Here is a 24,409-nt window from a genome sequence, read left to right as displayed (position 1 = left end):
CAGGTTCTTTTTCTTTTTGTTGCACATTTCTGCAGGAACATCAGAACAAAATGAATTTGTGTTTGACAATGAATACAAATGAAACAACCCCTCTGGCACCAACTGTGCCAACTTTTAAAACCCACAGACTGTTTAAAAAAAAAACAGTCAAAAAAAAGTTTATCAATTGAATTGCAAAAAGGTTTTATAACAGCTTTGGGAAACATGCATGAGGTCGCTGGATAGATTTTAGGGCAGTATCTGAGTTTCTACTCTCTCTCTCTCTCTCTCTGTGCCCAACACATGCTTCTTCTAAGTTCACATGCAGACACAGAGTTTAGTTTAGTTGTGAGATCAGTGATGTAAGGCAGGTAAAGCTGAAGTTGATGGATTAATGGTGTTTGGACTGTGGCCAGGTTAAAGCGATCACTATTTTTCAATCATCTGTTACACAACCTTTACCCTGTTAGGCTTCCACCCAGCCTTGGAGTGTAGTATTAATCCTCAGACCCTTCTGCTGAGCTTCTCCTCACACTGCCACTGTCTCACTTATGCAGAGTACACATGCAAACGTCAACAACTGTCATAGAGATTTATCAACATTCAGATCACACACACATTAATAATTACAGAATATGTGGGGTGTTTAAAGAATTTCTTTATTTCACACAAACATACTGTATCTGCCACAAAAGACTGATGACAAAAACAATATATATGCAAAACACTTTTTGGTAAAAAAGACTACACATGATTAAAAAACTAAAATAATTGTATCATCCAAAATGATCTAAATATTAATAATCTAAAATAATATCCAAAATGTCTCTGCTATTTTTTTGAGTGTGATGATTTGTGCTGGAGTGTCAAACTTGCTGATAGTGGAGGTTTAAGATGATGTAGGTCACGGTTACTGTGTCAGAGTGTGGGAGTGTTTGCCATATGGATTTCATATGTGGGTTGGAAACAGCTGACAGGCTGCCTGGTGGTTATGTCAGGGGTTCACAGAGGATGGGGAAGCCCTCTGACACACTAATTACCCATATGACACTGTATAATCCTTCATCTCTGTAGGAGATACGAAATCTGTGTCAGTGGGGATGTGTTGGTAATACAAGGACGAAAAAACATGGGCTGACCCTGTAAACAACAGGCCGCTGAGAGCTACTGATGTAGTGTATAGAGTGAGAAAGTCTGCGTAGGATGGGAGGTGGATGGGTCAAACAAAACAAGTAGATATATAGATATATTATAGATATATAATAATAACTAGATATTAGATGGCTCCTATTCAGTCCAATGGAACTGCCAACATGTTCTCATCCCAAGTCGTCACATATTGGAGTTAGAACGGGCTGCAATTACTCGCCTGGTGCATACACCGAGAAAAAGTTTCTGGCTTCTAGGTATACTTTTGCAGTATTAGACCCACTGAATATGCACAGCAGTGTTTCTCTCACTGGCCCCACATGCGAGTTCCTGCTCTGTACATAGACTTTACATTGTGATGACTCACTGATTTTTGATTAGCTTTTCTCTCCTTGAGGAAAGTTTAACAAATACAAAACCTTCATGGCAAACGGCTGCGCATCATGCCGACATGACAGGATGGCTTCTTTTGACGACTTTGGAATTAGACTGGACTGGTTTTACAGGCATTACTTTTACAATGGTGGTCAATGGGGAAAGTGTTTTATGGGCCACAGGGACAGGCTGTACAGTATATAAAGATGGACAACATGACACCTCCCTGAAAGTGATGACACCCTGGTGGCTCCCTGCAATAAAGGTCATAAACCCCACCCTCTCTATGTTAGCCGATGGGACATAGGTCAAACTAAGAACTCCAAGTGCACGTCAAAGATGGGTCCTGTCATTTTAGGTAGTTCTTATCACCCTGATGTTTGTTTTTCTGATAAGTTTGGTTCTAACTAGTAATGTGATGGTAAAAAGGGACTGAGGTCATGATTGACAGCTGTGCGTGCCACAGGTAGGCTCGCTATCAATGGCGCTGCTTGTGATTGGTCGGACGGGTGAATGGGTGGGAACTTGATACCTGCAGGGATGGGTCCTGTGCAGACTCTTGGTCCAAATGGCATCACCAGCACAAGATGGCAGCGGCCATGTCCAGGATATTTTGACTTCATTTTGGATAGTGGAAGGAAGTGGAGACAAGTCATCCATCTTTATTTACAGTCTGTAGGCTAAGTCCTGGGGATATGCTGTCACCCAGGAGGCCATGGCCAATATAAAACAAAAATTCAGTGCTGTTTTAACACAATGTTATAACCCCTTATGTACAGTCATCGCATACTGACATCACTCTCCTGAAGTACTGATGTCACGTTACATTATAGTTACATAACCAACGTAATTATTTTAAAACATGATCTTTTTTCTAACACAGTAGTTCTGTTGCCTCAACCTAACTGTGAATATTTGACAACATTAACCATGTGTTACAATGTGTTTTTCAGCTGCTCTTCACATAGAGAAGGTGGCTAAAGTGTGCCCTGTGCGTCACTGAGATGCTGAGCGGCGTGATAAAGCGCCTGTACTGTATTTGACATCATTGTTATTGAAATAATCTCTTATGACTCAGTAGCAATATTTTGATGAAATTGCTGCTAGCATCAAGAATAAAGCTAAGGTTTAACTAGAATGAGTAATTACCATGGTGGGCCTACACAACCTGTCATGCATTGATACGTTGCTTTAAGTTTTTGAGTACTGGAAGTAACTATCATCTCTGAATCCTTGGTAATATTTAGTGCATAATAGCCACATAGCCACAATTATGCAATAATTCCTTATATGAAAGGGAAGAATCATCAACTGCATATGCATTGATGTGCTTTAAATCCTTTATATGGGTCACATTAAGTGCAAATAATTTCAAATATAAATGACACAAAACTACCTTCTTTTCACAGTGCACATAAGCGTGCATCCAGACCTGTGCTGAGATGCAATGTTTAAAGATGATGCATAGTGCATGACCATATTTCAAACACATTTTGCCCTTATATTTTAAATGAGAAAATAGTTGCCAAAAATCTGAATGTGTTGATGTATTGTCTGTTAATAATAGCAACCAACCGATCACGGTTAGCAGGATAGTCCTGGCTGATAAAACTCACAGACAACACTCAGGCACTGTATCTGTTTGTACTGACCCATATGGACAAGTCCCAATCCTATTACAGCCTGTAAGCTGCCAGCTCGTCAAGCCTCAGAGTGAAGAGTCGAACCTTCATGTCAGAGCAAACAACAAAGAGGACAGGAAACCAGCGGACAGGAGGCTGAGGTTTTCCAGGTTCTGCACTAAGATTTCTGCGTATTCTCAGCTTTCACAGTTGTTTTTGTTTTGTCTGTGTTGCAAACCTGCCACTGGGATTTGAGAAGGATTATATTTGTGATGATAGACACAGAGTCTACATGTTGCAATCACAAACACATGGGCTTTGCAGATCAACTCTGTCCTTCTAGGAACCGTATTTTTAAACATATACGCATGCCACGGTTTGTGGGTGATTCCTGGATGCACGGGCTGCAATTTGGGAAAAGATTTGCTTTTTGGCAGCAGTAATCAGTAACTGCACTATGCACTTATGACACATGCTACCTGTTTATCAGAAATGTTTCTTTACGCTTCACATTTCAGGTTGATGACCTGAGCTGTTGTTGGTTTCTGAGGCTAATCACTGATGCTGCAATCATACTGCAACTTATGTACATACACGTAGCTGAACTTCTTTTCAGCCAGGAGGGCATTATTTTGTACTCTGTATATCAGCTCATTCTGTCACTGTAAAGCCCCTCAGAGACCTCCATGTTTTCTGCAGTGGTGCCTGATAGAATTGCTGCCCCCACTCCCAATTTTTTTAGCTAGCATGAAGGTAGTTGGGTCTTGTAAATCTTGACAACCTAAGGCATCCATTGGTACAAACCATGTTGGCAGAAGGGGACTGAATAGCAATCCAAACTAATCTAGGTGATGAAACAGTTGGCACGGTCATTTTCAAAGGGGTGTCTTGAACTCTCACCTCAGGATATCTGAATGGGTCTATAATATCCACAACTCTCCCCTAAAGTTTAGACAGTTTATTCCCAGAAAATGTTTAATTCCTTTCAATCAATGAACTCCTTCAAATTAAAGCTGTATATTTGTCTTTTTAAGGGAAAGGACAACCAGCCTATCTGAAGAACTATGAATCGCATAACACAAAGCATCCTCATACAACAGTTCTAATGATATCCTAGGAAAATGCATACACAACGGTCCGTATTATATCCTATGAATGATGTTACACACTTCATGTAAAGTTATGCACTAAATGTAAAGTCATGGAAGTTAACTATAGGCAAGTTACTGTGGTTAAGAGCAGAAAAAGAAACACTGTGACAATGTACCTTAAAGCAACTCAAGGTTCACACAGTTCCAAACACCAGTCTAAAACTTGCTGCATTGTAATAAGAGTATTCAAAGGATTGTTATATGATTACATCTTCAAGAGAAATCCTCAAACCACTTGTAGCCAGATGAAGAATTAAACCTGAGTCATCTTATATTATATCAAAAATTGCAACAAGACAAAAAAACCACGCATCAGTAGCAGTTTGAGTGGCCGTATGGTGGTGACTCAAATCTGGGTTAATAAAACCGTCAATTTATGATTTCACTAAACCCATTACAGCAGTCAGACCAGTCAATGCCTGTGCAGCATATCTCAAAGAAAAGAATGCAGCAGATATACTCAGTCCCACAGTGATGTCTGATGCATTATACTAAATATACTCGTCCATGCCTCGGGACACTTGGCTAAATGAAACGCCAGAGCGGCTTTAAATTGGTTGTGACAGCCACAATCTATCTTTGCAGTATCAGAATAAAGAAAGTGAATGCAAAGGCAAGTAGAGGAAATTATGGCACAAATTAAGGTCTGCAGTGTGACTTGGTCGAGACGATTACTGTGCATGTGCTTTCTGTGACTTTGCAAAGTCTAATCCTACAGCTTAAAATAAACACGAGTGGCTATTTTTACTCCAGGTACATGTACACAGCTAGGAGCTTTAAAATAAACCAACCAAAGTGATCTGCATACCTCTACAGTCTGTCTATATTCTGCTGTCATAAGAAAAACATTTTACAACCACCATAGTGACTTTCTCACAGTAACCAGCAGATGCAGCTGTTGCAGCTCTGCCCATTGTGTTACGACCAAACTGCAACTTAAAGAAAATAAATAAATTAGAAATAAAATGCCAGACTGCTCTGGTTTCCCCTGACTGATTTCATTTTAAGATGTCTTGGCAGGATCACTGACAAACTATGACACAGTTAACACAAGAAAGACTTAATTATCTTACAAGGCAGTCTTTAAGCAGCTCAGTGATGTCTTTTCTATGTAAAGGTATGTTTGTATGTTATCCATAAGCAGTGGCAATTACTGAAAAGAATTACAATTTTTTTTTAACATGGAAGAACCAATTTGTTGTTATGATTGGTTTTGTTGCCTCTTGTATCAAATTTATCAATATGATTATAATTAGCATATTCTCAGTAATGTTTTCAGTCTTTGCTTTAATTGCTGCTTTTCTTCTTGTGAGTTACTGGATGATTTTACTTCATTGGGGCTTTGCAAATTATTAAATCAACACAAAAATCTCTCTTTTGCTGATCTGGCCATAAGCGGCAAACCCATGAGGGGGTGCAAAAACACATTACTTGTCTACATGGTTGACTGCATTGGATAGGACCCCCTCAGTATGTAGATATAAATGGCCTACAAGGTAACGAAAACACAATGATTCTTAGTTTCAAGTGATTATAATGTCATGAAAACATAGTTATGAATATTATATTTGACTTCTGCCAAAGCTTTCCATCTAGCCTGAAGTATATCAATTAACTTAGGGCACAATCACACCAGGATAGTCTGGTATAGTTCGTTTGGGCGGGAAATGCAGAAAAATTTCACACCTTCATTTGGTTCGGTCCACTTTCCCACTGCACTTTTTAAAGCAGACCAAACCGCCTGGGACAACAAGTTACAACAGCTGCTCATTGCTCATTTGGGGGCAGTATTGCCTGAAACGACCACTGACCAGGAAGAAAAAAAGCATGAGGAAGAAGAAAACCCAGCTCATCGATTGGCCATCCCCTTCAGCTGGCTTGGTCACCAGAAAAACAATGGCGCAACACCAAATTTATGCAGACTTGGGGTAAGCACCTGCACTTCCTCACTACTACACATCTGCCCATGAGACATTTTCCAACTTTTCTGTTTTTTTACCTCTGCTTCTCTTGGTTCACGCAGTTGGCTTTGTTCTTTTTCACCCAAAAGCTGTAAGCAAACCGCACCAGGGTTCACTTGCAAGTGAACCAAGACCGCCAGTTTTCAAGTTTGGTCCGCACCAGAGTTCAAATGAGCGTTCACACCACTCCAAACGAACCGAACTATCCGTGGAAGCGGACCAGGGTTCGTTTAAAGAGGACGGAATCGCCAGTGTGAATGCGTCCTTAGAAAATGTGAGGAGGTGAAAAAAGAATGCACTACAGTTTTTCAGATCTTGTTTTTTTTAAATTCCTATAATGAAGCAACAGCCAAAACAGTTGAGATGGAAATAATTTTATTAGGAATTTTATTAGGAATTATTATAACCCTCATGCTTTGCAGACACAAGTGGTTTAATCTGCTGAGGTTTTCAGATATCAGTCTCTGAGACTTCTGCCTCCAAATATTCATTCATGTCAACACTCATTAATATCCTGATACTGATGGGATCAGTTCTGTAGCTGCAAATGACACTTGGAGATGACATCACACATCACTGAGATGAATCCATGTGAAGCCTTTGGTGATGTGAAGCTCAGGTGAAACACCTCACATTTAACTTTCTTCATCCATTTCAAACAGACCTTGTACAAATGTTCTCCACTGTGTTCACCCACTGCCCCCACGCCTGCCCCCTCGGGTCCCTGCTAATGAAGTGGCCAAAGGTTTTGAACTGATGTTTGCTATATTTATGCCACATTGTACGAGGCACTGTCCCTTTGTCTGCCTGCTGTTCAGAGGCTCCAACAGCTAATTGGTGCAGTGACACAAATGATATCTGGAGGCAACACACACACACACACCCACACACACACACACACACACACACACACACACACACACACACACACACACACACACACATTAGCACCACCAACAATGTTGCCAGAGGAGCTGCTAAATATTGCATTGAATAGATAACATATTAGTGGTGATGGAGTGTAGAGTTTAAATACAACTGTAAGATACTTGTGCTTTTCTTGACTATTTCCAGTTTATGCTACAACAGAACGAATGGTATTTAAACTGTAATGCATCAGTAATAATTTAATGCAATAATATATTACAGTGTATGTAATATAACACTGGGGCCCAAATTACAAGTACTTTCTTTTTTCCCATTTTCACAGACTGAGAATCATCCTGATGAGTAAACTACACTGAACTGATGTGTTTAAAATCTGTTGAGTGTCTCTATAAAATTTTAATACTCTTCCTCCACTGTACAATATAGTCTATCTGGGATGGGGTAAACAAAGTAATGCCACCTTACAAATATTAAAAGCATTTTAGTTCAGTTCACTTTTCCTTCATTGGTCACACATAGGTTAATACAGCGTCAAATATACTATGTAATATATTGGACGAGAGGGGGTCTAATGGCAAAAGCACGGTCACCCCCAGATTTAAGCCTCAGCGCTGGAATAGCAGGAAGGACCCCAGCTGAGGACCTAAGGTTCATATGGGATCAACATTTCTGCCATTTAGCTTGGGGTCAGGCCCAGACGAGCTTTAAGAGTAATCAGTTATATCTTAAAATAAATTCTGAAATGCACAGGGAGCCAATAGAGAGAAGCGAGGATATGGGTGATGTAATGTCTGTTAAAACAAGCGAGAAGCCATAGGTGCTGTAGTCTGAACTAGTTGAAGTTGAAAGAGTGGATTTTGGTTGATGCCAGAAAGGAGAGAGTTGCAGTAGTCAAGTCTGGAGAAGATACATGTGTGAATAACTTTTTCCAGGTCTGAGTGAGAGAGTATTGGTTTAATTCCAAAGATGGTTCTTATTTGGAGGAAGCAGGGCTGAAATCTGAATCTGAATCTTCTGGCAGTGGGCTTCAGATTAGCAGACAGGGAACCAAAAGAATTCACAATGTGACTGCAGGGTTTGAGGGTGAGAACAGTATGACTTCTGATCTGGAGTTATTTTGTTTAAGAACATTTTGTGACACCCAACAGTTGACATCACAGAGACAATCTAAAGTCTCAGGTCATGAGGTATATCTGTCTGTCGTCTGGGTAGTGATGAAAAAATATGTTGTTGTTGCTGACGATGGATGATTAGGCTGTGTGCGAGCATGTAGATAGAAATTAAAAGTGGAACTAAAACTGAACCTTGTGGCACACCACAGGTAATGTGAGTAGAGGAGGACAAGTGATTACCTACAGTATGGTGACTCAGTAGATTCTTTATAAAAGGTCAGAATTAAACCAACTCAGTGAAGGCCAACCCAGGTTTTGAAACATTGCATGACCTACTGTATGAGAAAAATAAATGAGATACGGGATACGAGAGAATAGAGTAAGCACTATATACATGCATAAGGATGGGGATTTTTGTATGGGTGACGGGTGTACAGCAGTATTGGATTTGTAGCAGCCCAGGTTCAACAGCAGCAGTTATGTTAATAGTTAATTCTTATGTAAAAGAGTGCATCTTAAAAATCCTTGATTTCTGTAAAAACTGAGAGCATGTTTATCGGCATGTGTTGTTTATTGACATTGAAACATCCTCTCTATTAAATCTCTCTCTTTGCATGTGGAGGACAAACAATAGACCCTGTAGCTTCTGTGAATAAGCCGCTTTAGTTGCCATGGCAACAATAGCATCAGTCATCTTCTTCTATTCTCACTCAGCCTCCGTCCTTGAAGCCAGATTTATTTATTTATTTTACAATTTGAGAGAATAATATAAGAAAAAATAATAGGCAAGTCTGGCAGCTAAGCAGCAACAAGCATCAGTAATTGAGTTATTGACTTATTGTGTACGAATTATATCATGTGCATTGAATAAGTCCACAGTGAGAGACACAAGAAGCCAGTATATGTAGGGTTTTTTTGGTGGTTACTGTTTTAGTTTTCATGTTGAGTGTGAGGTGTTAATCATAGGAAGCACACAAAGACAGATATTGTATGGAAAATAAACATTTATTGTGTTTATAGAGTTGTTTCTCTCTACTGACAAAATAGATGGATGATCTGTTTCACTGAAGAGTTAAGGTAATTATAGACTTTCTCAAAAAATATAATTTGACCTAATACACAACATAGACATCTGTGCCTGTTGATTCAGCAGCCTTGAGAAGAAGAGGTTGAAGGAGAGGAGAGTAGAGCATTAAAACATAACCATGACACCACAATAACAAATATAAAACCCTCTTTCATATTTACAAAATATGAACTCCATTTCCTTTTTTTTGTCTCTGTGGAAAGTGCAAGCTCAGGTCCAGAGCTGCTGACACCACTCGTCATGAAGACAATGGAGAATCGGTGGGAAGGCAGGGGGAGATAAAGTGCATGAGACAAGAGAGACAACTGGATTTCTTTTTTTCCAGGTCAAACCTCTAAATAATCCAAAGCTGCCTCCTCTCTAGAGCACGCACACAAGGACAGGATCTTCAGCTGTTCAGCCAACAGTTGGAATACACGAGGGACAATAGTGGCAGTGGGGGTAAAGGCAGAGGGAAGACGGCTAAATAATTCCATATTTTGCCAGGTCGCTGAGCTCCATGTCACCAAATGCTTCCCATGGGCAAATCACTGTGATGTCAGTGCCAAGACCCTCCATGCCGGGGATGTCGTCTCCGAATCTGAGTACATAAGACAAAAAACATCTGATGAGTACAAACTGAGAGATACAAGTATTTGGTTTTGCTGTTCTTAAATGGCAAATAAAGAGAAGAAGTGTATATTTTGTGTGTTTGTGTGTGTGATCATAAGTCCATCTCACCCCTTCTGGCCTGGTTTAGGCGCCTTGCTCTTAAAGGTGCGTACAGTCCTCTGCTTAAATTTGGGAGGTGCTTTCTTGTCAGCAGGAGCTGCAACGGCGACGTCAGCCATTTCGATTGGTTGCTGAAAAAGAAGAATTAGATAATTAATTATATGAGATCATCCCACCTCTTTTAAACTTTTCTGCTTTATATGAAAATGAACGTAGGACAATTTATTCATATCTTGCACTGTACCGTAACTTTGATTCAATTTCTTTTCTCTGAAATCCTATTTACATGTGTCTTTTTATATTGCCTTGTGTAATCTTAACTTGATATCTTTTTTGTCTAATGCACAACACTTTGAGTGGCCTTGCTGCTGGAAGGGACCATACAAATAAATTTCTCTGCAGATTCCTCTGCTACCAACCAATAATCTCCCTTACAGTAAAACAAAATACATTTAAAAAATGTATAACCAGTGAACTCCTCTGGGTTCATGCAAATCCATCCAGTAAAAAGAGAACATTTTAAAGAAACAGAGACGAGGCCTCAGGCAGTACCACCAAGAAGGCCAGCACAGAGAGTTACTCTGTATGAAGTCTTCTCAGTAAAATCCTCAGATCTCATTTCAGCTCCGTTTCAGCCATGATATTCAAGAAAAACACCATAAAGCCATCACTCTGTCTGTCTTTCTCTCCTCTGGACCATTACATGTTATCAGTGCAGTAAAAGCCTCCCTGTGCCAGAGCTGAGAAAATTGCAGTTACCTTTTTGCTGAAGTCTCAGTCGGTGTTTTTCTGATGCTGTCTGATGAGCCTCTCGTTTGTTGATTGTGGTATTCCTCTCTCTCTGTCCGAGTCTCTCCTTTTAAAGTCCTCCGAGTTGCTAATCCCCTCAGATGTCCTGCCATTGTTTAATGTGCCAACTGTGTTCTGTGCTCTTCTATGCCAGCTTAGCCACGAATAGATGAGATAAAGGAAAGCGAGATATAAATACAAGGTGTTTTTCAAGTAAGTGTAGATATATCTGTCATGCGTGAATTGAAGTGAATTATGGAGGTGCCATTTACTGGCAGGAGTGAGTGACAGTAATTAGCATGGCTATCAAGCTGGAACCAAAAAATCTGCTGAAAGATAGTCATTGTCTGTCTGTCTATCCGTCACAGCCCACAGGATTTTACCCACACATACTGAACCCCTCTGCATCAAATTCTACATTATAGTAATAGGAACTGTTCATTTTGGTTATAGTTTATGTGTCATGATTTACGTGGGTCACCCCTGAATTTATTGTATATCCACAAAAACAGTGGGGAAAGGCTTCCCAAACAGGTCAGTGATAAGAAAGGCAAAACAAGAAGGAGAGCTGTCAAACGTGGAAATGTGATCAACTGTATTAACATGCTGAATGTGAAGAAATACAGACAATCAATAACTTGAAGAACTGAAAAAGATGAGAATCAGCAGCTGCTCTGAAGCCTTTTATAAATAATAAATTAATAAGACATTTCTCGTTTTTCTGCATTTGACAGCTCCCGTCCTTTTTCCTTTGTTTTTCCTGTGTAGCATCCCACTCCCAGGATGAAGTACATTTACTCATGTGCTGTACTTAGGTACAGCTTTGACATACTTGTACTTTACTTCAGCAGTTACTACCACTTTGTACTCCATTACAATTCAGAGGGTAATACTGGACTTTTGAGTTCAATACATTTATTTAACTTGATATGATATGATGTGTGATATGTTGCTGTACTCAGACCCCTTAAAGACATGTCTAATTTTATGTCTATTCCACGGCTCTGGCTGTACTATACTGCCTCAACATCCAGTAGTATACAAAGTATCTAAAGTTGTCTCCACATTGACAAACCACAACAATAAAAATACACTTATATTAGGGTTTCACAATGAACTGAAATATTATTAAAATCGCAACATGGCCACGTGCAATGTCCAAATTACAGGAGCTGCAATTTTTTTGATAAAGGTAAAATGTGTCACAGCACACCATTATAAATGAAGCACATTCCAGACGTAAATGGAACATGATTGTTTGGTAGACACTGCAGCACAATTACATCATTATCATTTTTATTTTTTTTCGGTGAAAATGAAATGCAAAAAGTATAATTCCCACAAATATCTAACTCATATCACAATCACAATTTCTGTCAAAATAATTGCAATATGATTTTTTTTTAGATTTATTTATTTTGCATATCATGCAGCCTTATGTTATATGCATTCTTTAGGGGGGAAAATAGAATGGAGGCATCCTACATAATGAGTACTTTTACTTCAACACTTTATGTACATCTTGCTGTTGATACTTCTGTACTTTTACTTTCTTAACATTTTACAGTCAGGACTTCAACCTGCCCAGTTGCCAGAAGAACATTTTGGCACAGTACGTTTCTGCAAACCACAGACAAGTTACATTTGTACCTTTTATACATCCTATCATATCAACATTTCTAAGGTGACGTAGTGCAGATTACATGTATATGAAATGAGATTCTCATCAGGAGGAGAAGGGGATGGTGTGACACCTAAGTGAGAGCAGCACGAGGATCTGGAACATGTGATGTAAGAGCACTGAGCCCAAGTGATCAATCACTTAGTGACAAATAAAGAACACTTCAGCTGTTAATCCCTTGCCTCATGGCATAGACTCAGGTCAAAGGGGGCCAATATTAAAACAATGTCTCCCACTTAACTGAACAATTATTTATGTGACATGAAAAGAAATTACTGAGAGTGGTAAAAGATACACTCAATTATTTTGTTATAGCCCCGACTTTAGCCCCCATATCTTCACTTTATGTTATTTAACTCAAAAAGTCTACTGAAAGTCCCCTCTCTAGATTTGTCTCATTTTTTAATCAGCTGATCAAGACGTAGGACTTGATCAGCTGATTAAGGATGTGGGCGAAAGCTCTGGAGTAGTAAGTGGACCTTGAGTTAAGATTTTTCTTTCAAATTATCATTTTCAAGATCAAGAATGAGCTTAAAAATCCCCTCTTTATGTTTTAAAACCCTACTTGGAGCTGAATGTATTATTGTTGTAGAATAGAATTTTATAATTACAATAAATTATTTTTTTAAATGCACCAATACGGAAAAGATTATTCATACATCAGATCCCAAAACAGCTCATATTGTCCAGTAAATCCTGTCAAGTTGTTTCAGAGATGCTTCATTATGTAATCCTGCAGACATCTTCACATGGTGCGACACACATTTTTGAGCCCCCTCCTAATCTAATAGAGCAGAGAGGTCAGAAAATTATAGAGGAGCATGTCAGGGGGATTAGGACAGTGCAGTATATAAGAAGACCACAGGGCAGAGACAAGAAAGACACAAACTGACCTGAGACATCAGCCAGAAGTCAACTGTGACTACGAACAACAAGGTAAGATCAAACTCTCATCCTTTCTTAGCTGCCAGTTTTGACTAACTTTCCAATCTGCCATAAGGACTAAGGTAAGTATGGAGAGCCCAATGTGTCACTGTGAGATTTTTGTTTCTCTCTGCCTTTCCTTGCAATACTTACACATTCTCTCGCAACAAATTTTGCATTACTCACAATTTGCATTACCTAGCAAACCCTTTCTTTTTCCATTCCTTCTGAGCAACATGCCTATATTCACTCAGCTGCTCCCAGCACAACACCTCAGGATAGATCAGACCATTTGATTTTACTTTGAGTGGGGTATAAGTATTCTGAAATAATACTACTGCTCAGTAGGATGGTAAAGTATAGAAACAGGGCCACCTGTTCACATCTTATATGAGTAACTTCATGCTAGAGCATGTAAGATGATATGACAATGCTGCATTTGAATGCAAAACTTTTGTGAGGTCACGCAAAAGTATTGCGAGAGAATGCAGAATCTACTGTGAGGAAACGCAGAAAAAAACCTCGCCGTGACACTCGTGGGACTCCGTAGCTTCGAGCTTAAACGAGAGTGCAGGAAAGTGCTGAGTAAGCAAGATCTCAGATAGATGCTGTGAGATACATGTCATGGATTTCTTCCGGTTGTCGAAGCAAAGTCGTTTTGTTGACACAAGTATCTGTGCTTTGGATGTGCTGTTGCTGCTGATCAGTTTAGAAAAAAAGTCTCCAAAAACATTGTTACTTTTTATTGGCGTCATTTTTAGCTGAACATGTTTGAATATCAACACAGGACTTCTTGCACACATTTCTGTTAGTGTCTAGAGCATTTATTATGTAGGCCTGTGTGTAAAAGACTGAGGATATTTTCTACAGCTCTCACTTTCAGTTTAGCCCAGTTCAGTCTTTGGTGTCCTGGAAGGGAAATTAGCTTGCAGCATAGTAAAAAGATCAGGTAAAAATTATGCAGTGTTTTCATGCCTTTGTTCTCCTCTGTACCTCATTGTTCTTTAAATCAGTAAGTGTTGTAGCTCTGTTGGTTTATGCTAAAGAATTGGGCGGTCATTTTGGCAACAAAAGAGGTTTAGAATGCAAGAGTAATGAAGGAATCAACAATTAAACAGAGTTGTCTTTTGGTACTTTCATTGGTATGTGCTGGAGATAACACAGATGCTACTGCATTAGCTGTGTTGACTAGAAGAACATTACACACACACATTATACACACTGTATATCTGCACACAGGGACTGTTTATATTGTGCTCTTCAAAAACAGTAGCCTCCTGCAGCAGAACTAGGAAGTACAAGAGAAACTCTGTCGGAGTCTGAAGTTTGAGAACTCGCTGGTTAACTGAGACTTCATGACAGATTCCACAAAAGTTCCACAACTTGTTTGCATGTTCAAAAAATTCTATCAGAGAGGTCAAAGTACACTTCTGGTAAATTCCACAGCCCTCCTGAGCTTTCCAGTAAGATAAGGCTTATAACTGCGGTCAGAGAAAGGTTAAAGATTAAAGCAGATTGAAAATAAGTTGTTAGGGGAAAATCTCCTTAGACTCAAGGTTTATTATTCACAACATACAGTGTGTGTGTGCTGACTTCAGACCAATTATGGAATTAGGTGAACTTAGTATTGATCTGGTCTCACCATGTACAGTCTGTAACTTGGCCAAATGTAGTAATCTTTAAAGCCAAGGTGTAAAAATAGACAAAGCTGTTTGTGTAACAGGGTCTGAAGGAGCTTTATGACAGCAGCTTTAGCTTATATTTGACCTAACCTGGGGATGTTATATCATCCAAGCACGGAGCAGTGGGGATTAGAGGAGGAGGAAGGGTCTTGCAGATGAAGACTAACAAACTAAATGTTAATGTTGTTTTTTTCTCAGAGCATAAAGGATGGCAGACGCAGCCGTTGCAGCTCCCGCCGACAAGAAGGCCCCTCCCAAGTTCAAGCAGAGGGCTGCTCGTACCTTCAAGAGCAAGGCCCCTAAACCAGGCCAGAAGGGGTAAGATGGACTTTTAAATCACCAATGGTTAAGAGAACATTTATTCAAGCACAATGATTAAGTACAATGTTGAGGTACTTGTACTTGAATATTTCCATCTAGTACTGCTGTTTTATTATTCTACTCTACTACTACACTTTTCTGACAACATACCTTACCAGTTGTTTTCTTTCACAAGTGAACATCACATATAAAAAACCCAGTGAAACAGGAAATTAAGACACGTTTTTGTTTCTTCTTCAGATTCGGAGATGACATCCCCGGCATGGAGGGTCTTGGCACAGACATCACAGTGGTTTGCCCATGGGAAGCCTTTGGCGACATGGAGCTCAGCGACCTGGCGAAATATGGAATTGTCTAGAAACCCATTTGAACCCAAAATATTTCACCTCCCTGCGCTGATTTTCCATCACCCAGTCCTCCTCTCTCACCTTGTTCTCCTTCGCACACCTAAATACCTGACCTGATGTCTGTTGTTGTGTTAGGGCCCACATGGCTTTTGGGAAAAGTTGCACAAAAAAAGCAAAACCCAATGCTGATCTCAAAAAGTTGATAAATTGGCAAATATAATTTATATATTATATTATTTATATATGCTTCACTGAGGCGCCCATGCTTTGAGCAATGACTCCAAACGCCCTGCCCCATACTTTGCACTTGGCTTGTGAAATTTCTGAGATACAGTGAGCTAAATCTGTTGTAAGCAGGTCTGATCACTGTTTTGCAGTATATCACCACCAAACCATCGCTCCTATCTCCTGCCTTTTCTACTCCTCCTCCTCTTTGGAGCTAATCCTTTTTAATGTACAGATGTTTATGATATAAATATATATATGAATATTTCTATTTTTATGAATTATGAATGTACATTTGTGCACACTATCAAGGGATAGTGAGTAGAGCTGTCAATAAATATTTTCCCCAGAGAAATGTTGTCTTCTTTACACACATATAATTTACTATGAGTTTCTACTTGATCCTGAATTTAATAATGGAGGACAAAACCTATAACGAATAATGTAATAATACCTGCATCATTAAAGTTGCTGTTACTGATATTTGTTTGTATCAGTTGGTCCACCACTTTGGTCCAGGCTGAAATATCTCAACAACTTCAGGATGGACTGCCATGAAATGTTGTACAGGCATTCATTGTTCCCAGATAATGACAATATCTCAATAACATTGGAGGTCTGTCACTTATAGTAGCATCATCGTTGCCATGGTTAAAGAGACTCCGAAGCTCAGGACCACTGTTAGTGTGCTCACTGACCCACTGACTGACTGCTGCTTGATAAAGCTATGATATGAGATTTTCGCCTGGGTGTTTAAGTACTGAGCTTATGGATTCATAAAGCCCCACGTGCACTTGATTCTGTTTTACATGTCTCAGTCATTGTGGAGCTGGGCGCACATGGACAAGCTTTGTTTACTCTCCCACAGTGAGACATAAATTGATGCAGAAACACCCTTTAATCAGTTTGCATATCGATATTTGCGCCCGCTACAACTCATTAAACCTGCCAATTAAAAATACGGCAGAGAAGAAGTACAGTTTTACAGACTGTCTGTCTCTGTCTACAGGGTCGTTCTCCAAAAGAACAGCTGACATTATGTGCCACTTACCATCACACACGGCTGTGGCTATTAATAGCACCCGTACCACTAATTCATCCCATGTACCTGCAAACCATCACACGATGATGTATCAATCATCATTATAAATGTCAGACATATTATTGATGATTAAATTTATAGCTCTCATATTAAAACAGATCAAATGATTCAAAATCAAAAGATTAAAAACATGGAAATAATGTAAGCTAACAGGTTTAACTTCAGAATTCCTACATAAAGCCTCCCCTTTCTGGCTTCCTCCAAATTTACCAGTTTATCTTGACAGACCAAACATTTAGCCCATCTCTGTTATCTGATGTTTTCATCCTTAATGTAACTATTTACTATAATTTACTCTTCTTGTCCCCCTTAACATTCATATTGAGAGAAGCAAGGACTTTGAAAAGATACATAACAAACCACAAATTGGTGCATAAAACTAGCAAGAATGCAGGAAATGGAGTGTCTGAGACTCAAAACCTCCTGGGGAAGTAGCCCCAGAACTCCGTCTTGGTTTCCTTTCCCTAGGCATGGGGCCACTACGAAGGTGTCTTTTATTTTTTACACATTGAAGGTTGCAACCCTACTTTTGAGATCAACACTGGAGATTTCCTGTAGCACCACTGCAAGGTTGCCATTTGTTGTTGGGATTAAGATCTCTCAACAACTATGGGATGGCTTGCTTTGAAATTTGTCGTCAAAAATTTTAGGACCTTGTTGCCTAGTACGATGGTTTATGACCATATACCTGCTAAACAAAGGGCATTCACTGCTTTGGCTTTACCTTGCCTTTAGGGCTTATTAGCAAATGTGTTTGTGAACATTAAACCTATTGAACATTAGAATATTCGTGTTGACATTCTGAGCATATTAGGATGTAGTTCTGCTGTGCTTAAGTGCACCTTACACAGCCATAATGTATAAAGAGAAGGATACAGGAACAGTGACAGTCTTTGAGGCAACTTTCACCTCGTGGCCAAACCGTGGATTTACAACTTCCAGGTCCATACAGTGATGCCATTAGGTCCAGCTAAGACCTTTCCCCATAGACTTCAGTTGTGAAAGAGAATTTTTTTTTAGTGTCACAATGCCTGCAAAATGACTTGTTTCAATATCATATTTTGATCCATTAGGTAGGATAACATTTACAAGTTCAGAAGAGCCACACACTAAAATCATCTCCATTCAGGTTAGTGGAAGACTGGACAGGAAGTTAGCTGCTCGGCCAAAAGTCCCTAGTGCAGTTACTGTGGGCCCATGGATGCGAAAAATTCAAGTAATTTTTGATCCCATAAATCAAACTCTTTTGGCTTTGTGCACAATTGAGCAATGCTCGTAGGAATGAACAGGGCCCCACCTCCAACTCTGTATCCAGTGCTCTTTATACATCTATACACACAGCTGCTAGCATATAACCTCTTACTCATGACTGTGTAATACGAAAGGGGGTCGGCTGTTTAATGTCTTGGTGATCAATGGAGTTCAACGGTCTGTGTGAACAATAATGTAAGAAAAAAAGCACTTATCCATTGAATTCAATAAATAGAAAAGAAAACAACCCGAAAGCTTGATCACAACAAAACATTTTTATATAAAACATTTTATATGGACATTCAATAACAAAAATAAAACCAAAACATAATGGCAGTCAAGGGGGATATAGACATGACAGAGGGAGAAGACTGTTCATTGAGAAACCATAGCAACTATGAAGAATGGCCACATAGTTTACTATAATACAGCGGCAAGAAAACCATGACAGGAAAATGAAGCTGCCATGTGTGATTTTTGTGCGGCAGCCATTTTGTTTGTCAGCCGGCGTTTTTGCCAAACAGCACTGTGCTCTTTGTTGTGTTAGCTAGCTTCAAACTGCTAGCTGCCTCATTCTTTATAGAGTTTAGTGGTAAAGAAGAACGCAACTGGGCTCGGCTGCTTAGGAGTCAAATATGAAAGACACAAGATTCATGCAAAACACTTTTTTTTTCATCTTTTTTGTTTAACTTGACAAGTATCGCTCATGCTGGTTTGTCCATGCCTTCAGTGGCTTTGTAAGTCCATCTTTGTGTATTTTGTGTAGCACTTCTCAAGTTGAGAACCAGAACGTGCTGGGGACTGTTAGTTAGCATCTTTGGCTAGGTTTCTTTTTTTTGTTTGTTTTTTGTTTTCTGTTTTTTTTGTCCAGAGCACATTCTGCAGTAATTTGGAGATATTACAAAAGAAATGTTAAATGTCATGAGAAAATCCAACAGCAGCACATTTAATAAAAAAAAAACAACCAAAACATCTTATTGACCTGTTTTCCCAAATTTGAGAAATGGAAAACACAATGGTAGCTTTGAAATTAGTTAATAGGAAAGAAAAATAAACAAACATAACAGCCCCATTTAACACACACAAATAAGATCATATCCCACAATGACATTTTGCTTTTTTTTTTTAACATGTTGGAATATAAACCTGCTTTTGTATGAGAAATAACACTTTCAGACATTTTACTGGATAGCTTCAAACAAACCTGGAGCGACCACATTGGCCGAGCTGACAGATTTAACCACTGAAATGTAAGGGGTTTATTAAAAAAAACAAAAAACGAATATTAAAATAAATCAAAAACTCAAAAAGAACACAGTTGGTTTTAACCAAAAGTGCTACACGCCTATGTTCATTCATTCCAAATGTCTCAGTCACCTGCAAAATATGGACACAATAGGAAAGAAAAATTAAGCTGTTCCTGTAGATTTTAAAAATATAACCAAATATCACTTTAACGGATCCTATAATTAACCCAAAACAAAACAAAAGTAATCAGCAACCTGGACTGGCTGCACATTTAACCAAGAGGACAAAAGTTTGGTAGTGTTACATGCATACCTTTAGTGCCACTTCTCGGGTACGCTTTCTGCTCAAGAACTTTACTCCAAAGAAAGAAAAAAATTTGAAATTTATCTTGCTCCTTACTGGAGAAGGAACAACACTTACAGATATTACAAAAAAGACAAACAAAAGTGAAAAAAGTAAATAAAGACAGCCATAGGATTATCAAGGATTATGATAATAACAATAACAAAGATAATATATTTATACATACGGCAGAAAAATGTGCTTTCTACAAATCTTTGGAACAAAAACAAAAGCCAAAAAAAGCCACGTTTTGGAAATATAGAATACAATGGTATAGAAATATGCACAATAGTAAGGTGTTTTGCATTTAAATATTTTCTATTAAATCACCCACAGAATCTCTCTCTTGCTCAGTAATCGCTGCTGGCAGCGTCTCGAACACGTATGCCAACTAAAGTGTGATTCAGGAAGACTCATTCAATGTTGGACTTTGCTCTATAAAAGATGGAGCATGAGGGGAAAATCCAAATAATAATTCTCTACATTAAAGGATCAACAAATACTTGAACCTCAGGGTCGTGGGTGGATGGTTTTGTTTTTTAAATCTAAAGCTAAAATCAATTGAAGACGACAATGTTTTAGTGTTTAATTTTTTTGTAGTGTTTCAGTGGTGGTTGCACACAGAGTGTAGTGAAATCCTGTGCATGAGAAGCATGATGTGAGACTATAGTTGTGTCATATAGTCGACAAGGTGGAATATTTGTATTATAGATGCTCATTTTGTGAATTTAACCCCAAGGTTCACTGTTGGATCTACATGTCCCATAACAGCAGCAGCTGCAGAGTCAAACAAAATAATGGTTTTATAAGAATAATAATGAGAATCATTACAATAATAATAATAATAATAATAATAATAATTTGGTAACTTTTTTCTCTAAACTAATTTCTTTGCATATCATAACAATTTTAAGTTTAAAGGTTCACCATTTCCACATACTAAGAAAACTTGAGGTAAGGAACAGCTCTAATAACCCTCCCTCCCTTCAGCTTTCGGACGTGATTTCTGTAGCGTTAAAAACTGTCACGCATCACCTCTCCAAGCCGCCATGTTCAGTCTCCCTCTACCAGAACACAGCAAGAATGGAAATCCTCTCTTATGACTATCCGCCCACGTTAAGGAGGAATTATAAAAATCCATCAGTGGGGGTTTATATCATTTTAGTGACTCGTCTTTCTGGTTCAAAAGGTTTTTTAGGTGCTCTTTCGATGCACCTTCCTGCCTCCTACCGCTCCGCCGTTTAGTGGACACTTTGATTCCCTCTCTTTTTTCCTTAAATGTTGAGTGTATGCAGGCCACACAGCACTCAGCTCTTTCTCACACATGGTTGACAGCTGTTTAAATGTCAGTTATCCACATACAGCCTTTTGGAAGAACATCTGGGCTCCATCACGAGTCTTGTGCTGCTGAGTGCCGAGGGATTAAGAGGGGGGGGGGGGGGGGGGGGAAAAAAAAAAACCCGTGCAAAAGGGAAGGTGGCCATTTAAAGTCTCTATTTTTTTTCTTCTTTTTCTTTCTTTCTTTTTTTTTTTTTTAATGTAAAGGCCATCCGTCAGTCTTTAATACAGCATTCCTCTATTTCTGTAGTAGCGTATATAAGAAAACGTGGGACTGCTCTGGGGTGGGATCTGAATTATCTTTGTTGTGGTTGACTCCACACTTAAAAACTGGGTGCAGTCCACCTCCACGACAACAGAGGGAGCTCTTTCAGAGTAATTCAATGGAAGAGAGGAGCTCCTGGGAAATGTAGTGTCTTTAGTAAGGGGCAAATCTACTGTAGCCTCCCCTGTACAGTGTGGCCTGAGAAACAACAAAAGACAGACATTTAGTAAAAAGAATATTTTCAAAATGGCATTTTTCATTAAATGATCAGTCTAATGATATTCCATTTTTTCCTTAGTGTCAATAAATTCCATAAAAAAATCCAAACCAACAATGAATCAATCTGACTAAGAAGTATTTTCTGTGTAGCCAGACCCTGATATATCTCATGCGTCTGTGTCATAGAGCTCCACTGGTGTCCAAAAACTATTGCACTAAGCTACATGCTTCTTCATTACCATGAACGTGGGCACAGTAGTTTTATTTTAAAATCAATCCCATATAAAAAAAATCCCGCTCATAGCCACACTAACCTGCTAGGGGCTAGGAAAAATCCTCCATTTAAACACACAGTTATATGGTCTTACAGCTACATTTTGACATAAAGATCCTCATAAAAACCCACCTTAAAGCCCCAATCAGGTCAGTTGATTGTATGTTTTAAAGGGAAACTATGCCCATTTTTCAAAATTCATACATTATTCCTATGATCAGAGGAAGTCCAAAAATTTAAGTTAACATAAACAACTCTCCCAAATCCAAAAAAACAAGAGTGCTAAAACTCAAATGTGTGATGTCATAGGGTATAATGTCTGAAGCTGCTCCATAGACAATGAATTGAGAAAGGTGTTATAGAGGACAACAGGAGCACCCAGGGGGATTTTCTGACAATTCGGAGCTTTGTGAAATTGATTTGTGAAATTGGCAAACTTGTTTATTTCTGTTGTCATTTTCAGCCATGACTGTAACATTTAAAAATATGGCTTAAAACTAACCAACTGAGGCAGTATTTGCTCAGTGCCGTTTCATTTTATGTATGCAGCACGAAGGTTTTCTACCTAGAGTTTAGTGTAAATAAATATTGTGAGTCTGTCTATATGAGTACATTTTCTGATTCAGAGCTGAGAACACTACAATAGAATAAAGCTCATCTGGATATAAAAAAGAAAACAAGCTTTCTGTTGGTCCACAAAACCAGGCTCTCATTCATTATCTATGGGGCAGCTCCAGACTTTATATCCTATGACATCACAAGTTCGAACAGAGACTTTTTCTCTGGTTTCTGGTTTTCATGGAAATAATATATTGGAATTTTTAATTTAGGTGGAGTTAAATGCTACACATTCCCAGACAAAATTATAATTAAGTTAATGAAAATCAGTTGGCAAAGAGAAAGCCTCGAGCTTTTCAGGGTCCTCCGGACAGTTGCTGGCTGTACCAATGTAATTCAGTCTTAGAACACTGAACACGATATATTATAATGAGCCACTAAAAACATTCTTCAACAAATGCACTATTCATTCATCTTGAGTAATGTTTTGCTCAAAACAGTGCCTGGCTGTTTATTGCGCCTTTTAAAAAAATGTGATATATTTGTGAGCAGTTTTTTAAACTTAAGAAAAGGACAAACACATTGTTGGTTTTGCTCTTTCATGGGGATTGTGTCAATTAGAAAAAAAACAGAATATCACAATTTATATGCTTTGGAGACTTACCATGGCTCCAACACCGTAGGCAGCTGGAGCGAGCGCAGCATGGTAGGGGTCTGCCGTGTAAACTCGTCCATAGCTATTAAAAAAATAAATAAATAAACACATCAAACATGAGGTATCGTTTAACTTTTTGAAGACAGAAAAAAAAGAAAGAAAACTTGGCACATACGTGACTACTATACTGTAACTGCTGGAAGAAAGAGGTTTTTTACTGATAAAAATTCACCTCCTGGTCTATGGATTAGGGGTTAGGATCATTAAGAGTTAGGGTTAGGGTTGTCAGCCTGTCAGAGAAGGCTTCAAGATGTGCTGGAAGGCCCACTCACCTGTCACTGTAAGCTGCTGCTGCAGCTGCCGCTGCTGCAGGGGTCGCTACCGCAGCCGGCTGTGCGTAACGATACGCTGCGTAGCCGCCCTGTGATGAGGTGATGTAGAGGAGAGATGTAGGGATGGGGGATAGATACAATGAAAGGAGAGGTGGGACAAAATAGAAACAAGAGTAAAATTATTGTTAAATGTTTGCCTTACTTCCACTCCACACTAACAGACTAGGAGTTAATCTAAAGGGTTACATTGTGAGAAAAACTGCTGAGAAGAGAGCGAAAGATTAACAAGCAGACAGTCAGCAAAACTGGCTAATCTGGTGCAGTACGGCATTCACAAGGATGTAGCTCAGGCTCTGTGTGGGTCTCTCCCTCCATGGCTAACCCGGAAAAAACATCTTTAATAGTACATTACGTGCTTTACGGTTTGTAATGTTCCCCTGTGCAACATTAAATTGCATTATCATTCCCACCGTGCGTTGGACATGGAGGGAGAGAGTTCATACCCATAACTGTGCCCCACCCCAGTTCCCCGACCAAAAACACACAGTTAAAGAAAGGGGAAGGGGTGGCAAGATGATTGTGTCATTACTTATGTTTGGATGGACAGCTGATGAACAGACACAAAAAACTACAGGTGTAAGAGGACAGTCAGCCAGTCAGATTAAAAAGGGCACACACACACGCACACACATGTACGCACCCTCACATGGCCAGCAACCAATCACTGACAGACACAGCATGCTTTTCCCAAACTCAGAACGTACAGTGTATTAGGCCAAACATCCCTATGAAAACAAACACCGCTGCATTCTACCCTAAAG

General features: G+C 39.1%; 3 protein-coding genes across 9 annotated transcripts in view; 1 reads left to right on the top strand and 2 right to left on the bottom strand.

Moving 5' to 3' along the window:
* Positions 1 to 9,223: 9,223 nt before the first annotated feature.
* LOC125885656 (retinal cone rhodopsin-sensitive cGMP 3',5'-cyclic phosphodiesterase subunit gamma-like) lies at positions 9,224 to 10,979 on the bottom strand. Its single transcript, XM_049571331.1, has 3 exons — positions 10,795 to 10,979; positions 10,045 to 10,166; positions 9,224 to 9,904 (listed from the first exon to the last, which is right to left on the bottom strand). The coding sequence occupies exons 2-3, from the start codon at positions 10,152 to 10,154 to the stop codon at positions 9,787 to 9,789; spliced, it is 228 nt and encodes a 75-aa protein (XP_049427288.1). The 5' UTR covers positions 10,155 to 10,166; positions 10,795 to 10,979; the 3' UTR covers positions 9,224 to 9,786.
* Positions 10,980 to 13,387: 2,408 nt separating this feature from the next.
* LOC125885657 (retinal cone rhodopsin-sensitive cGMP 3',5'-cyclic phosphodiesterase subunit gamma-like) lies at positions 13,388 to 16,346 on the top strand. Its single transcript, XM_049571332.1, has 3 exons — positions 13,388 to 13,441; positions 15,310 to 15,429; positions 15,673 to 16,346. The coding sequence occupies exons 2-3, from the start codon at positions 15,320 to 15,322 to the stop codon at positions 15,788 to 15,790; spliced, it is 228 nt and encodes a 75-aa protein (XP_049427289.1). The 5' UTR covers positions 13,388 to 13,441; positions 15,310 to 15,319; the 3' UTR covers positions 15,791 to 16,346.
* Positions 16,347 to 19,497: 3,151 nt separating this feature from the next.
* The window catches only part of rbfox2 (RNA binding fox-1 homolog 2), a 43,909-nt gene continuing 38,997 nt past the window's right edge, over positions 19,498 to 24,409 (bottom strand). For 4 of the 7 annotated variants that reach the window (XM_049568731.1, XM_049568722.1, XM_049568741.1 and 1 more), the window contains 3 exons: positions 23,589 to 23,677; positions 23,266 to 23,338; positions 19,498 to 21,748 (listed from right to left, as the gene is read on the bottom strand). In XM_049568731.1, the coding sequence (XP_049424688.1) occupies positions 21,704 to 21,748; positions 23,266 to 23,338; positions 23,589 to 23,677 (207 nt within the window). In that variant the 3' untranslated portion in view covers positions 19,498 to 21,703. Of the gene's footprint in view, positions 21,749 to 23,265; positions 23,339 to 23,588; positions 23,678 to 24,409 lie in introns of those variants that run through there. The other 3 variants (XR_007448638.1, XR_007448634.1, XR_007448633.1) reach the window with 3 other exon arrangements.

Source organism: Epinephelus fuscoguttatus, linkage group LG3 (assembly GCF_011397635.1).
Source record: "Epinephelus fuscoguttatus linkage group LG3, E.fuscoguttatus.final_Chr_v1".
Classification (NCBI taxonomy): domain Eukaryota; kingdom Metazoa; phylum Chordata; class Actinopteri; order Perciformes; family Serranidae; genus Epinephelus; species Epinephelus fuscoguttatus.
This window is presented reverse-complemented; position numbering and strand designations above follow the sequence as displayed.

What these genes read in the sequence shown, in the direction of transcription:
- LOC125885656 (XM_049571331.1), bottom strand. Translation starts at nt 10,154, where the DNA reads ATGGCTGACGTCGCCGTTGCAGCTCCTGCTGACAAGAAAGCACCTCCC. An exon ending in CCTAAACCAGGCCAGAAGGG is followed by an intron (nt 9,905 to 10,044) that starts GTGAGATGGACT and finishes TTATGTACTCAG; the next exon opens with ATTCGGAGACGACATCCCCG.
- LOC125885657 (XM_049571332.1), top strand. Translation starts at nt 15,320, where the DNA reads ATGGCAGACGCAGCCGTTGCAGCTCCCGCCGACAAGAAGGCCCCTCCC. An exon ending in CCTAAACCAGGCCAGAAGGG is followed by an intron (nt 15,430 to 15,672) that starts GTAAGATGGACT and finishes TTTCTTCTTCAG; the next exon opens with ATTCGGAGATGACATCCCCG.